At 40.0% G+C, this 17,629-nt stretch overlaps 1 protein-coding gene across 1 annotated transcript in view; it reads left to right on the top strand.

The window, feature by feature from the left end:
- Positions 1–17,629, top strand: part of LOC134537422 (lysosomal alpha-mannosidase-like) — a 173,888-nt gene that overhangs the window by 18,969 nt on the left and 137,290 nt on the right. The window contains exon 2 of the mRNA XM_063377833.1: positions 8,684–8,786. Within this exon, the coding sequence (XP_063233903.1) occupies positions 8,684–8,786 (103 nt within the window). The remainder of the gene's footprint in view (positions 1–8,683; positions 8,787–17,629) is intronic.

The following is a 17,629-nucleotide window of genomic DNA, read 5'->3' as shown; positions in this document are numbered from 1 at the left end:
TTTACTTTCTGCCGCACAGCAGGACCTTTGCATGCCTTCATGTGCGTTTTCATATTATCTTTTCTGGCAAACTGCTTATGACATTTCTCACAAACAAACATTTTACGATATAGGTTCTTGGCACATTCTCTATTCTCATGTCGTCGAGCATTGCTGTTGTTTGAGAAAATCTTGTTGCAGTAACAGCACCGATGTTCGTTAGTTGTTGTCGATTCGGCATCCATTGAAGTCTCCATTGATGGTGAACCAGCGTTCGCCGAGTTTCCCTGCACATCCAGCTCAGTAGTCATTAAGCTATCTTCTGCTGGTGGTATCACATCTGTTGAAATCTCCTCCAATGTTGACGCCGTCGTTGCCAACGGGATCTGCACCTTCTCCATCGTAGCTGTCGTCAAGGTTCCCGTAGACGATGGTACAACCTCCGAGTTCGACGTTAAAGACGGTAAAGATGCCATCGAGGTCTCAAGAACAGCTAATTGACACGACTTATGCACCAGAAGAAACAAACTAGGTGATACTTACACCGCCGACGTCAGTAACAAACTGAGCGTCCTGCTGTATAGGACTCGCTTATATACATGCACCGTATGGAATAATACGCTAGTCAAATCAAGAACCATTTAAATAATACTAGAGTCAAATCTACAAATTAAAAAAGAGGATCATTTGATCGAAAAAAATATCGATCTCTCCAATATACGCCAGGTTCCAAGAGCTACAATTCACGCCATCAGATCCATCTACATTTTGCTCCTATGCTTCAATTGACCATTAGCTGCAAGTGCTCCAACAGCTCCATCAGCTTCAACACGTAATGTACGCAATGTACGCGCAATACATGCAATTTACACGCAATAAATGTAATGATTACACAGTACACACAGGAAACGGAACGTACACATAGTACACACAGGAAACGGAATGTACACACAGTACACACAGGAAACTAAACGTACACACAGTACACACAGGAAACGGAACGTACACACAGTACACACAGGAAACTGAACGTACACACAGTACACACAGGAAACTGAACGTACACACAGTACACACAGGAAACTAAACGTACACACAGTACACACAGGAAACTAAACGTACACACAGTACACACAGGAAACGGAACGTACACACAGTACACACAGGAAACGGAACGTACACACAGTACACACAGGAAACTGAACGTACACACAGTACACACAGGAAACTAAACGTACACACAGTACACACAGGAAACTAAACGTACACACAGTACACACAGGAAACAGAACGTACACACAGTACACACAGGAAACGGAACGTACACACAGTACACACAGGAATCTTAACGTACACACAGTACACACAGGAAACGGAACGTACACACAGTACACACAGGAAACGTAATGATCACACATACAGTAGTAGAAACACACAGGCTTAGTTGGAAATCAGAATACAAGAAATAAAAAACATTAAATTTTTACTTTCAATATTTTATTACTTCTCAACATTACACAAATACAAGTAAAAGAAGTTATTATTGTATGTAGCCAGCTTTCCTCGGTTCTTTGAGTATGAAGGATATTTCTTTGATGCACGGATAGTTTCCTGCACAAAGCGAACCATGTAGAAGTCTTAGCCGGTCAACCAATATGTTTGGATCTTTCCATGATGTGTAATCAATCTCTTCTACTACCATCTTACTTGCTTGTTTATTATAAATACTTTTAATATCACAATCATCCCAGTGATCATAATAAGCATTATCAGATTTATTTATTATAACACGACGTTTCCATCGTTTCGGTCTCAGGACATCGCCACATTCTTCGATCTTGTCAGCTCTAGGTGCTTCATCACAGTCTATGCCTTTGTCAACAGCCTCAGAGTCACTGTAACAATCACTGTAGAAGACATCCTCTTCACCCAGATTACCGTATGAATTCGCTATCGATGATGTCGAAGTGTCTTCATCGTCTTCATGCTTCCTTTTTAGGAGTCCATCATTTTTACAAAGAATGGAGGATCTACTGAATATAGGCTTGAATGTATTCTCACTTTTCACGGTGTTGATACTTCCATTAGTTTCAGTCTTCCCGAAGCCATTAGCATCCTTCAATTTATGTTCTTCCTCACGATCGGGTGAGCTAATACCATCACGCTCAGGACAAGGAAAATTATTGTCATAATGCAGATCACTCTTCTTTAGTCTAGTGGATCCATCGGTGTCCTCTATGCCGTAAGTAGTCTTGACTTTACATGTTCTACCATGTCTTTTTAAGCTGTCAATTCGTGTTAACAACCTGCTACAACGATTACAGCTTAACATGTTGCGTAGTGGGTTTCTAGCACAATCATTCTCCTCATGAACTCTAGCATTCCTTCTCATGACAAAATCCTTGCCATAGTATCTACAGCGGCTTCCTTCCGATTCAGCTATAGATAACAAACCACGATCCATGGTAGCTTCTGTGACTAATGTTAGATACAAACTGTCAGTTTTCTCCAATTGGAACCATTTCTTAAATAGAGTTTTTGAAATATTTCATCAGCGAGAGTTAAGTTATCGAATGCAAAGCAAATTGATGCAAGTAGTTCCGGCTGTCGTCAACAGATGGCGCCACGTGTTGCTTGCAGGTAAATAATATATATTTCATTAATGTGGGATGCGGAACGCTCATTATCGATCGCAAAGGGAGGTTGGCTTCGATAGTATCCAAGGAGAAAAAAAGTTCGTCCTTCCTGCTAGTGCTTCTCAGATTTCTCACGGTCCACAATCTTGGATTACGACGTCACAGCGGCCATATTGGATGGGTGTGACCTTGACCTTTGACCGAAACCGCAGGAATGATCGCAAGCACACGGATTAACCATCAAAATATAGATAAGAATAATCAGGAGCACACAGAGAAAACCATTATAATATTGGCAAGAATAATCAGGAGCACACGGAGAAAACCGCCACAAGTTTTCTTTGATATCATTAAAATACAAAAAAAAAATTAATAAAAAATAAAAACGAAAAAAAATTCAAACATTCTGCTAGCTTGTGAACTTCTCATTGTTGAGCAAAGATAGAGTTCTAGTACAAGCCAGAATGTTTGAATTTTTTTTCGTTTTTATTTTTTATTAATTTTTTTTTGTATTTTAATGATATCAAAGAAAACTTGTGGCGGTTTTCTCCGTGTGCTCCTGATTATTCTTGCCAATATTATAATGGTTTTCTCTGTGTGCTCCTGATTATTCTTATCTATATTTTGATGGTTAATCCGTGTGCTTGCGATCATTCCTGCGGTTTCGGTCAAAGGTCAAGGTCACACCCATCCAATATGGCCGCTGTGACGTCGTAATCCAAGATTGTGGACCGTGAGAAATCTGAGAAGCACTAGCAGGAAGGACGAACTTTTTTTCACCTTGGATACTATCGAAGACAACCTCCCTTTGCGATCGATAATGAGCGTTCCGCATCCCACATTACTGAAATATATATTATTTACCTGCAAGCAACACGTGGCGCCATCTGTTGACGACAGCCGGAACTACTTGCATCAATTTGCTTTGCATTCGATAACTTAACTCTCGCTGATGAAATATTTCAAAAACTCTATTTAAGAAATGGTTCCAATTGGAGAAAACTGACAGTTTGTATCTAACATTAGTCACAGAAGCTACCATGGATCGTGGTTTGTTATCTATAGCTGAATCGGAAGGAAGCCGCTGTAGATACTATGGCAAGGATTTTGTCATGAGAAGGAATGCTAGAGTTCATGAGGAGAATGATTGTGCTAGAAACCCACTACGCAACATGTTAAGCTGTAATCGTTGTAGCAGGTTGTTAACACGAATTGACAGCTTAAAAAGACATGGTAGAACATGTAAAGTCAAGACTACTTACGGCATAGAGGACACCGATGGATCCACTAGACTAAAGAAGAGTGATCTGCATTATGACAATAATTTTCCTTGTCCTGAGCGTGATGGTATTAGCTCACCCGATCGTGAGGAAGAACATAAATTGAAGGATGCTAATGGCTTCGGGAAGACTGAAACTAATGGAAGTATCAACACCGTGAAAAGTGAGAATACATTCAAGCCTATATTCAGTAGATCCTCCATTCTTTGTAAAAATGATGGACTCCTAAAAAGGAAGCATGAAGACGATGAAGACACTTCGACATCATCGATAGCGAATTCATACGGTAATCTGGATAAAAAGGATGTCTTCTACAGTGATTGTTACAGTGACTCTGAGGCTGTTGACAAAGGCATAGACTGTGATGAAGCACCTAGAGCTGACAAGATCGAAGAATGTGGCGATGTCCTGAGACCGAAACGATGGAAACGTCGTGTTATAATAAATAAATCTGATAATGCTTATTATGATCACTGGGATGATTGTGATATTAAAATTATTTATAATAAACAAGCAAGTAAGATGGTAGTAGAAGAGATTGATTACACATCATGGAAAGATCCAAACATATTGGTTGACCGGCTAAGACTTCTACATGGTTCGCTTTGTGCAGGAAACTATCCGTGCATCAAAGAAATATCCTTCATACTCAAAGAACTGAGGAAAGCTGGCTACATACAATAATAACTTCTTTTACTTGTATTTGTGTAATGTTGAGAAGTAATAAAATATTGAAAGTAAAAATTTAATGTTTTTTATTTCTTGTATTCTGATTTCCAACTAAGCCTGTGTGTTTCTACTACTGTATGTGTGATCATTACGTTTCCTGTGTGTACTGTGTGTACGTTCCGTTTCCTGTGTGTACTGTGTGTACGTTCAGTTTCCTGTGTGCACTGTGTGTACGTTCCGTTTTCTGTGTGCACTGTGTGTACGTTCCGTTTTCTGTGTGTACTGTGTGTACGTTCCGTTTCCTGTGTGTACTGTGTGTACGTTTAGTTTCCTATGTGTACTGTGTGTACGTTCCGTTTCCTGTGTGTACTGTGTGTACGTTAAGATTCCTGTGTGTACTGTGTGTACGTTCCGTTTCCTGTGTGTACTGTGTGTACGTTCCGTTTCCTGTGTGTACTGTGTGTACGTTTAGTTTCCTGTGTGTACTGTGTGTACGTTTAGTTTCCTGTGTGTACTGTGTGTACGTTCAGTTTCCTGTGTGTACTGTGTGTACGTTTAGTTTCCTGTGTGTACTGTGTGTACGTTCCGTTTCCTGTGTGTACTGTGTGTACGTTTAGTTTCCTGTGTGTACTGTGTGTACATTCCGTTTCCTGTGTGTACTGTGTGCACGTTTCATTTCCTGTGTGTACTGTGTAATCATTACATTTATTGCGTGTAAATTGCATGTATTGCGCGTACATTGCGTACATTACGTGTTGAAGCTGATGGAGCTGTTGGAGCACTTGCAGCTAATGGTCAATTGAAGCATAGGAGCAAAATGTAGATGGATCTGATGGCGTGAATTTTAGCTCTTGGAACCTGGCGTATATTGGAGAGATCGATATTTTTTTCAATCAAATGATCCTCTTTTTTAATTTGTAGATTTGACTCTAGTATTATTGTAAATGGTTCTTGATTTGACTAGCGTATTATTCCATACGGTGCATGTATATAAGCGAGTCCTAGACAGCAGGACGCTCAGTTTGTTACTGACGTCGGCGGTGTAAGGATCACCTAGTTTGTTTCTTCTGGTGCATAAGTCGTGTCAATTAGCTGTTCTTGAGACCTCGATGGCATCTTTACCGTCTTTAACGTCGAACTCGGAGGTTGTACCATCGTCTACGGGAACCTTGACGACAGCTACGATGGAGAAGGTGCAGATCCCGTTGGCAACGACGGCGTCAACATTGGAGGAGATTTCAACAGATGTGATACCACCAGCAGAAGATAGCTTAATGACTACTGAGCTGGATGTGCAGGGAAACTCGGCGAACGCTGGTTCACCATCAATGGAGACTTCAATGGATGCCGAATCGACAACAACTAACGAACATCGGTGCTGTTACTGCAACAAGATTTTCTCAAACAACAGCAATGCTCGACGACATGAGAATAGAGAATGTGCCAAGAACCTATATCGTAAAATGTTTGTTTGTGAGAAATGTCATAAGCAGTTTGCCAGAAAAGATAATATGAAAACGCACATGAAGGCATGCAAAGGTCCTGCTGTGCGGCAGAAAGTAAAGGTTTCGTCACAACAACGATGCGTCGATGTGCATAAGAGTATGCCTGGAGATGGTACTACTGTTGCAACGCCTGTATCTGGATCGGGTCTGAAAGGATCGTCTTCATCACCACGGTATCCTTGCAGCTACTGTGATACGTCGTTCGCATTTTCCCATGATGCACGAAGACATGAGCGGAGCAAATGCACGAAGAATCCATCTCGCATGAAGTTTCGATGTGATGAGTGCCTTAAATGGTTTACTCGAATTGACAGTTTGCGACGACATGCGAAAAACTGTAAAGGTGAAGTCCGTGTGCCTACTGCTGAACTACCTGCAGAAATTTCGACTCCTCGGTTTAGGTTGAAGGCTCGTGAGCGTACAAGCAAGAAAACCGATGTGCAGCAACCGATTGGAGCTAAGAATTAGTCATTTCACACCGCTGCGGAACTAAATGATTATAAGATTGCTGGCTTTCGCAAATGATCCTGTAGTAGAATAGAAATTATGTAATAAATATTATGTTTGTAAAAGAACTTGTGGTGTTTAATTCCTCGAACCTGTTACTTTTATGTTAAATTGATGTTATATTTAATTTTTTTGCATCGTCCTAGATCGTACCAAGGACCTTAGTCGACCTAATCGATCAGTATATAGATTACAAATTTATTTAATGAATTTTGGAATTTTTCCCGAATTTCTAGCTAAATAATTATGGATTTTCAAGATGGCGGCCAAATGACAAGATGTCTGGTGTCACAGCAATAATAAATGATTACTGCACTCTAGCGGATAAGAATTAAACTAACATGTCATCAGCGCACTCTCGCCGACGATACACTGATGATGGTTTCCAGCAGACGAGGACAAGATGGCGGCCATGACGTCATACTAGATGATGATAAAAAGTGGTGGGAGTCAGTCTGCCAGCACCCACCACGAGGGAAGGATCGGTCGTCATTTTAATTTTTTTGCACTCGTCGGGTTCGAACCGAGGACTCCGAGCTCCGTGTCGAAAAAGTATGCTTTTTAAATATTTTTATTAAATTTTTATTATTTGAATTTTTTTAATAAATTTTAATTTTTTTTATTAAAATCGGATAATAAATAAAAAAGTTAAAGATGGCGACCGTAACGAAAATTGCAATGGTGACGTCATAATCCAAAATGGCGGATAACACAATGCCGGAATGTTCGAGAAAACGTAATGACGTCATCTAAGATGGTGGATCCAAGATGGACGTCGGGGTCAAGGTCAAAGGTCAAGGTCACATCCTGATAGAGGCTTAATTGAGGCTTGAGTTAAGGATGCTTAAGCCTCTATCAGGACATTTCTAGCCGGTGGGATTTTTGAGGAATAAAACGGGAAATTTTCCCTCGAAACTGGAATTTTTCCCTCGAAAACGGGAAATTTTTTCTTAAAACGGGAAATTTTGAGTCATTTTGAGTCATTTTTGAGGAATTTTGAGGAATTTTTGCCATCGTGACGTTACAATCCAAGATGGCGGACCGACAATCTTCAATCCACAGCCTGAAGCCTGATATAGGAAATACTATTATATACTACTTCCAATAACAATGTAAAACTAGATGATAAACAAAATGACGCAGATTTTTAAATATTTGAGAATTTTTAAAACACTCATTAATTTTTTGTGGTCTATAATATTTAAACAATGGTAGGAAATAGAAAAAGGACCTTACGTGTATGTGGAAAAGCGACAGAAGGGCACTTTATTAACCAACACCAGAAAAAAATATGGCGGCTCCATGATTCCACCATGATAATATAACTCCAATATGGCTGCCTTTAGCAGACGAAATTAATATGGTGATTTTACCGTAAGAAAAAGCGCAACAATGAGGAGTGGAGAGTACAGTAGAAATACCAACATAACGAAGAGCTTAACATCCAGGAGTGTGGTACTCGATGGTAAGTAACGAAAATTTCAACGTTCGGGAGTGGGGAGTGATTCCAAGATGGCAACGTAAATTACATAATCTATGAAGGCTGCCGAAAATGATGTAATCCAAGATGATTGCATGAAATTAAGTTATACAAGATGAACGGTGAGGTCTAAGGTCAAGGTCAACGTCATACGAGATGGCCGCAGCAGATTCTTGCATCTCTAGCCATGAGCCAGGACCTGCTATACTTACAAATTCTCGGCTCTACTACGCTACGTCGTTAAATAAGTGGTGTAATAATTGATAGTTTTTGTTGTACCAGATAAATATTATTTACTTTCAGCATTTTTAAACCGTAAACTGTTTGTCAATATTGGGCTCAAAAAAGTATTTAAGCAAAATAAGTTTTTATTTAAACAACACAGTACAACAATTTTTATTAATAAAATAATTAAAATTGTAGCATAATGCAGACACATTCAAGATGATGGGGGTATAATCTTCCTTGCCAACGGGACTTATTATATAATACGGGGACTTGGAACTACTTGAACACTGACTCGCTTCTTGTTCAAGTGTACGTCATGCCCGAAACCCACGTAACTCGCCACATGAAACGTGACACGTTTGAAACTAGTCTCATACAGTGGGATATGATTGGTTGCAGTCGTGCCCGGAGACGAAGCCAGGCTTCCTGAACGTGCACCTGGTGCCTCACTCGCACGATGACGTCGGCTGGCTCAAGACGGCGGATCAGTACTACTACGGCAGTGAGTATGAGGTGCTCTGATCCAGCCCCACGAACATCGATAGAAAACTGCCTGTTTGCGCTCCGTATTCGCCTTTGAAGGAGGCCAAGCTCTCCGCGATTGTCGGACTGTCCGTTCGACAACTTGAACAAACAACTGTCCATTTGCTTGTTATTCCAAGCTACATTGACTTTGCTTGCCACGTAAACGTGTCACAGCTTCGGTCTTATATGCAAAAATCATAACTCCCTGACGGCAAAATTTAGAGTACAGATTAAAAAAAAAACTAGAATTTATAACAACTTATCTGGCTGTAACAATCTGCCTAGCTCGAACCTTAACAATAAAATTGTAATTTGAAATTATAAATAATGTAAGGCAAGATAAACACATGTATTTGACTGCTTACTGTACAAAATATACGCACATATTTATTTTACACAAACAACCCTTGATAATAATAAAAAATTAATATTTAATTTAGGATGAGCAGAGTAGGTAATTATAGTATGTATGGGGACAGGGATGGGGGGTTGGGGAGCCGAGGAGCCACGGCGGCTATCTTGGATTACGTCACTTCCGGCGGCATCTTGGATTACATCACTTCCGGCGGCCATCTTGGATTTGACCTTGACATTTGAATTGGAGGCCATTTTGTTTTTCTAGAACATTACTCCATTTTGTTTTCTAGATCATTCCGCCATTTTGAGTTTCGTCCGCCATCTTGAAAATCTTTATTTATTATCCGACTTTAATGAAAAAAATTGCAAATTTATAAAAAATTAAATAATAAAAATTTTAAAATAAAATTTAAAAAATATTTTATTTAAAAAAATTTTAATTAAAAAAACCTACGGATCGAACACCCCACTCCTCTACATTATGAATACACAATCTAGCACCCCACTCCTCTGTTACAATGACATCGTCATCGAACACCCCACTCATAACTGTTACGATTTTTCGTTACACCGCATTCTTTAAAATAATTTATTATTAAAATAAAAAATATATACCATTGTTGTCTGCTGGAGGCAGCCATCTTGTTAATGAGAGTCCGACATCGGATGAAATCAAGATGTCGTCATAACCATCCTAAAGTACCTCAGTGTATGTATGTTTACGGTCGAGTTTCTAACCCGTGACAGAGCTAATATGAGCCTTATAGACAAAAAATCTTCAATTTTTTTCCTGAAGTCATAATATTTATAATAATATACATTATTATATATTAAATTAACCAGCTCATCGTTGCGAATGCTAATAATTTTACAGAAATAAATTTAATATAAAATAAATTAAATTTTATGGAAGACAAATGTATACCACCATAGTATCTCATTCAGGACCAGAATTTTTTTCATAGTCCTATCATACATGCAAACATACTAAATAAATTAATGTTTGTGTATTCGTGTTTAAAACTGCATGGAAGCAGATATTTAGGTGTTTGTGTATAATATCATTTCTTAGAGTTCGTGTTTGCGTTCTCGTATTTAAAAGCTGCATGGAAGCAGATATCTTAGGTGTTTGTGTCTAATTACATGATCATTTTACGATATCAAATTAAGTATAAGTACCTTGAGGAATATAGGGCATGAATTAAAAAAAAGCGATATGTAGGTAAAATTATATTTACTGAATTAAAGAAATATATTGTACAAAACAAAATCCTCAAGGAGAGAAAAATATACTAGTCAAACGAAGCTATAAAAAAAACAGAAACTATTCAACAAAAAACGAAAAACTATACACGACAAAACAGAAACTATATACAAAAACGAAAACTGTTTACAACAAAAAGACTGGAACTATACAACAGATAATTCATCTCCAACATAGCCGTGGGGAACCGTATGGATTCCATCCTCACATATTCGGCGCTTATCATCCTCCCACGTTATGGCCAGCTTATTTGTGCTCTCACTATAGAGCACGTGCTGCTTCGAGCGTATGGCCCTAACTGCTACCCGTCGTGTGTGGTGATCATGCAGGGCATCCAGGTAGTCACTGAATGTTATGCGGTTTTTGACCACGCACCGCTGGATACCCTTGGCCTTCTTCTCAACTTTGTCACCACACTTGTATGCATACAGTTTGGCCCGCAGACCGACAAACTCACTCATCACTTTCCCCCCACACTCATCCTTAAACTTTCCGACAACCTTTTTGTTGATGGGGGAGAAGCAAGGGTGGTCGGAAGGGTAGCAGCTGGTGTCGAACTTCTCCATGAGTGTAGGGTCGGCTTTGAGGTCATGGTAGAAATCATCGGTTTGTATCTCGTATACGAAACTATCGGTGTCCATGTATGCCAGATGAATGTTTTCTGAATATCTGGGTTTCATTGTGCTGTAATGGAAGTCGTACATGAGTGTTTTTGAGAGATCAAGTACTGCGAGTCCGGCATAGATTGGCTTATCGAAAATTATGGTCTCATGGTTCAGGTGGACTAGAGTCAAGTTCGGTTCATACATTGTGCGGTCCTTGAAGGATGGACGACACACCAGTTTCTTGAACCGCTTCTCGGAACATACCAACTCCATTTTGAGCCTCCGCCTCTTGTTCTCCATTAGTTTCCCGAAAGTACTGTTTACAGCGAGCTTAAAGAACTCCTTCTCGAATTCGTTGGCTGCAGCCTTGCGCTTATTGGTGTTGAGCTTAATGTATGGCTCCAACCACGCCGACTGCTCAAACTGGAGGACTCTGTGTACCTTAGTAACTATCAACCCACGTGATACTGCTTGCTGGAGGTTTCTGTAGTGTACAATGTAATGTTCCTTAATTTCTAGTGTTGTCATGAGCTTTGATTGTTTGGAGCCAGGCGGACATTAATTTATGGGGAGAAACGGAAGGTCTTTGTGACTTTCGTGGAGATCAGTAGGGTACTCCACGTCACATTCGATAATGTACCCGATAGGAGAATTTTCTGGAATAGTCATGACATCAATAGATGTGTCTGACCATTTGAAATGTCGAATTGGAAGCGGCAGCGACATCGCCCACCCGTATAAATTATTTGCATCAATGTACTGTAGATATGTGGATGGCTTGGACACATCATGTGTCTCAGGAATGTATTTGTTGTTACCCACACAATGACGTTTGATGCTTTGCGCTACACCCCCACGAATACCTGTTTCCACAAACATGTACATATCGTAATCTGTCAGAAGCTCCAGTTGTACTCCTGTAGTGCGAAGCATCGCATCGAAAGCGAACCCAGGACAGGAAATGTAGTATGACGGGTCTAGACTGTACATCTCCAAGCAAAGACTGCGAAAATTTTCGAATACGTCCGCCAAAATCAGGACATCCGTCTTTAGGTACAAGTCAGCGTACTCCCCCAAAGTAGCACACTGAAACTTGTCCCAGACATTTTGTGCGTGAGAGTAATCCGCCTTTGAAATACCAAAATCAGTCAGAATATTAAAAAACTAATCGATAGATGGAAGACTAGTATCGTCTAGTCGAGCAAAAGAATCAACGAAGTCGTAGGGGAAGACTCCCTTGCGAGTAACCAACTCCAACTCATCAGGAGCGAAAAACTCAGCAGTACTGACAAACTTGTCTGCAGGCAAGAACTCAGCGAGCGAAGCAAGACCCCGACTCATGAAACGGAACGTATCGACAAACTGAATGCTGAACTTATCATGCAACTTCTTAGAAAAAGTTATCAACTTCTCTTCCGAATTAGGAATGATGAAGATGTCTTTAGTGTCGTACCCCAAATTCCTGATAATGAAGTTCTGGTCGTACGCCAGGTTGTGGAAGAACACAATCATCTTTTTCGGTCTGCGCCTGAGAAGGTTGCAGTCATTACATGCAGGTCCAATAAATTCGCCGGTGAAGTGATTATGATCACGAACTTTCTTTACGACCCCTCCAAACTTTCCTCCACAGTAGCAACAACACCTTGCTTGCAGAAAAGCAGTGTTTTGTGCATGTGTAAGCGGAGTCATAGGAACAGAGGTAGAAAATATTTTCTGTACGTCATGTCCAATCTCCACAATGCGGGATATGAATTTATCTTCTGCATCACAACCGCGATACACTTCAGGCTGTGAAGGAAGTGAAGAAGTGAGGTGTACTGAAATTACGGAGTTATCTGCTTTCACGTAAATGCAGTAGCTGTACGCTTTATGCTTTTGATACTGCAGCATGTATGCTTCATCAGGATTCGGGTGACACATATGGATTTTCTCCAGAATAGCTTCAAAGTCACAATATACCACGATGGGCATCTTATCACTGTGATGGAAGTTTTTGAACTTCAAAACAGGAGGCAAACCATTTTCATCACCTGGGGCATTTCCATCCTAACAGCAGCATGCTGTTTACAGAGCTCACTGTGTTTTTCCAAACACTGAAGACCAGTGAGCCCGCTAACCCTATCCTGATCATCATAATGCTTGAAGCATCTTTTGCAAACATGAATAGCCTCAGTGTGTGTAGTGATTTGGGACCGAACCAGAGCAGAAAAATTATTGATGTAGGCGAAATGGGACGAATTGTCATTGACCAGGAGCAGAAGATCGAAATGATGTTCTTTTTCTTCAGGAGCGACTCGTGCAGGAACAACATTCAGATTCTCGTCGATACTGTAAATGTTGATGGAGACTCCGTGGTTTTGTTTTTCAAACAGCGGTATTTGCTTGATTGGAGTAGGGGAGTCAATGTTGTTGAAGTTGAACTTCCCCTCCAAGTCATGGTAGCGCTGGTTGACACGTTCAGGATGCTCACCTTCCACGTACTTGACAAGAATTGACCACTTGAAGCACATGTGGTATTCGAGGTTTTGCGGATTGATCACTGCGTATTTGTCTTTGATGGAAGTAGGTAATTCGATGTAGGAGCTGGCACGGAGTGGATCGAGCTTGTTTATTCGGAGTTGAAGTCGCTTAACGGCCGACAAAGTCCATCCGGACCCCTTACCCACGTAATCTTCCTCCTCCTTGCAGATCTTGGAGATGGACTCGGTAACTGCCTCCTCCACCGCATGAACTGCGTAGAGGGGAACATTCATGGTTTTGAAGGCCCTCTTGTCTTCATTGGCATCTAAGGGTTTTTCGTAGTCGCACTCAAGTACGACATTAAACTTCAGTGGTCCATTCTCTTCAATCTCCTCAACAAGTTGGCTTATTATTTTTGCCTTGATGGAGTCCAGGTACGTACAAATGTCCTTGGCAGAACTTGACGTGTTTACAGAAACGTAAGTCTTCAAGTTGCCCTTGAATCCCACTTCGGCGGTGATGAAGCCATGGGTATTGGCCAAACCCGCGCCGGTCACCACCTTTGTTCGGCTGGTCGATGGTTTAGGCAGTACTGCTGGCTTAACTGCTGCCATCCTCTGCTTCTTTGTTGGAGGCGGAGCAGGCCCCTTGCACACCTTAATGTGGGCTTTCAATTTGTCAGCCCTGGCGAACTCTTTAGCACAGTTCGGGCAGGAATGTGCTATGCGGTTAGGGTTAAGACCGCAAGCCGACTTCTCATGTAGTCTGGCGACATCAGCACGGGTGAAGGCCTTATAGCAGAAGCTACACCAGGTGCCTGATGTCGTGGCGACAGCACCAGTACATGTTGACAGGTGCTGCTGCATCTTGTCGCTGCGTGCGACCATCTTACCACATAGGTGGCACTGCTGGTAGTCACGATGCTGGTTCTCGGCACACTGTCGCTCGTGCCGGTAGCGGTTCTTAGCTGCCGTGAAGGTAGCAGGGCAGAAACGACATTTCTGCGCGGTAAATGCCATCTCGACAATCGGTAGTCCGGTCTCAACGTACGGAACACGCGAAGGAAGCTCGACGTACGGAGAACTATAAAAAAAGAATTAAGAATACAATGTAGCTAGATGTTACATGAAAACAAACATATCCTCAAAACTCTAGCCCCAAGCTTACTAACCTAAACTGATAGCAATGTAACTAAATAAAAAAGTTACAAACATAACCTCAAAACTCTAGCCATCAAGCTTAATAACCTAACTTGATAGCAATGTTACTAAATAAAAAAGTTGCAAACATAACCTCAAAACTCCAGCCCTCAAGCTTACTAACCTAAACTGTTAGCAATGTTACTAAATAAAAAAAAGTTACAAACATAACCTCAAAGCTACTCCTTCATTCATGTACAATCCTAAAAATGGTAGAATATTTAAAGTACTGATAAAAGTCAAAGCTGAAAAATATTCAATGTTAACTAAAAATGATTGATTACATAACCTCAAAACTACTCTAATGCACAACCCAAAAATTCTAGAATTTTAAAGTACTGTTAAAAGTTTAAGCTAAACAATTCCTGGTTACCCACACATAAGTGTACAGAGAAAAAACTAGTTAGCTGATAACCTACGAAAAAGCTGAGAAACATTCAATGTTAACGAAACATGTAGCATACCTCAGAAAACGATGAAGTGGAGCTGTAGAACACTAAGTAGCGTTGGCGGTATAAATCGTGGTAGCAGCGAAACTCACACACGAACTAGCTCACTCGAACTCCAAGAACACAATGAAGCTCCGACAGCTAATCCCGGCCTTTTATAGTCGCGGACCTGCTTGTTCTTGGAAAAACCATTAGGAACATAGTATTTTTACCGAACATACCAATAGGAATATAGTATGTGGAGGGGAAGTACCATTGTCTTCGGAAAAACCCAACATGACTCATGTGCAGGTTGTAGCAGGTCTGTGAGGGGTGGGAGGTAGAAATGTAGGTAATAACTTAACATAGGAAACCACTCTCGGGTAAAACCACTAATGACCTAGGTGATTAGAGATTAGGTCGCGAGGCACTTCATGCATCGTGACTCATCACTCAGGAATGTCGTCTCGCAGTGCCGAGGGGACCCGAACAATAGACTTGACGGTGCATGTCACAACAGATCCATTAGTCGCCCGACTTTGTGGCGCCATGAGGCGCTCAGGTAGCAGTCATGGTCTACCGCAACAGACTCGTTAAAGTGTCATTACGAAGCACTCAAGCTGAGTTCGAGGAACATACAGCTAAATATTCATTATAGATATGTAAGGAAATAAATAAAAAATAAATCGGGTAAGTTTAATACATTTATTAAAAGTAAGAACACATTACAAAACTAAAACATTAAAAATTTATTCTACATTTATTATGACCAACATTCGTTTAAAAATTTTTAGAATTTCATTGCGAACAATCAGTTCAACATCCACAGAATAACACATTTTGCTGATGTTCCAGGAACAAACACTTTTCACAACCATTTAAGGAAACTTTCCTTAAGCTATCTTTTCATTGGTCAAATAAAACATCTCCCACTCTTCCCCTCATAGAATGATGCTGCTTCACCATCATGCTAAAATTCTGTAAGACCAAAAAATATATACTTCCCTTAAACCTTATGGTAGAAATTTCATCCTAGGATGCTACTACTGCATCTAGAAATTCAAATAATTATATTACCTCATACAGGTTTTATTTACATGTTAGACTTAACCATCCTACCACACACACGCACACACTTACACACACATGCGTGCGCATGCATACACTGAGATGAAATACATACTTGCCCACATAATGTACTTTTATTTACAAAGGCAACATATTAAAACACATAATATTTAAATTTTGTGTAGATTGGATGGTACCAGAAACCATACTGCAAAACGAGCGGACAACACTTGAGTCTTTACTATGATTGGGCTGACGGATTGCCTCTGAACGCCCTTGTTACCTTCAATGACTCAGAATTAATACTTTCATCCATCAAAAAACAACAACAGTTTTACTAAGCAAACATACACCCCACACCCCTCAAAAAATTGTTATTACACAAGGCATTATTTTCATGGCAGGAGACCGCACATACGAAGTGCGCAGCTTCAGGTTAGACATATTGATTGAAATAACTGCTAAAGATGCTAATTTGTTTATGAAAAAACTGCACATGAAATACAGACACTTAGTTATTTACATACACATACATACATACACCCTGCATGGCTTCAGAAGGAAGTACGATATTTTGAAAACCACTCAAGACTTACATCTGTTTATGAAAAGGAGCTAAAAATTAAAATTTGTCAAAGTTAATTTTAGAGATGAAACATCATGTGCAAGTCCTTCCATGCGAGAACATTTTATTATGTAATTATCTTCATTTCTCCCAAACCATAGGTCTGATGTCTGGATACCACACAAATCTCATACTTAACATATGCACTATGAGATGACTGCACGCCAGTCCAAGCCCCCTGCGCTTAGAGACAAAACTGCACTAGAAGCGTTAGCAAGCATTGCAATTATCTCGCTTCACTAACGCAAATTCACCTCTGACTAGGTGGACCTCCTGAAACAGTAAACATAGGACAGTGAAACACATTAAAATAATGCATTTCAAAATAATTGAATAATATAAAACACTGCATATTTCTCTAAAATCACCACGCAACTGACAGCCCTTTAAATCACAATTCTGCGAATGCTATCACAGAATGCTATATTTAGAAAGAAAGGATCATTCATTCCTTCATTATGGAACACAGTAATACATCACATGAAGAGAAACAAAAAAGTAACACACTTCGTTCTTAGACTCGTGCCGCCTCCTTGACAGAGAGAAAAGATTTTACACATAAAATAGTATATATTTCTTTTCCAGCGATGAAGCTGTACTAATATCACCTTGAAAAACTTAGATTATCTAGGGAGAGACAAAGTAAATTAATTAACAAAAAAAAAAGTCGACTAAAATCATTTACAAACAATATACTTAATATTTCTTCGATTACATATTTTTCTCAATTTAATAAATGAGTGAACACAAAAATTTGCTTAAATCACTATTTATCAATTTTAAACTCTCATGTACATCAGGAAAAAATATATAG

The sequence above is a fragment of the Bacillus rossius genome, chromosome 1 (genome assembly GCF_032445375.1).
Source record: "Bacillus rossius redtenbacheri isolate Brsri chromosome 1, Brsri_v3, whole genome shotgun sequence".
Lineage (NCBI taxonomy): Eukaryota > Metazoa > Arthropoda > Insecta > Phasmatodea > Bacillidae > Bacillus > Bacillus rossius.
The sequence above is the reverse complement of the archived record's forward strand: the minus strand, read 5'-3'. Positions and strand labels throughout refer to the sequence as shown.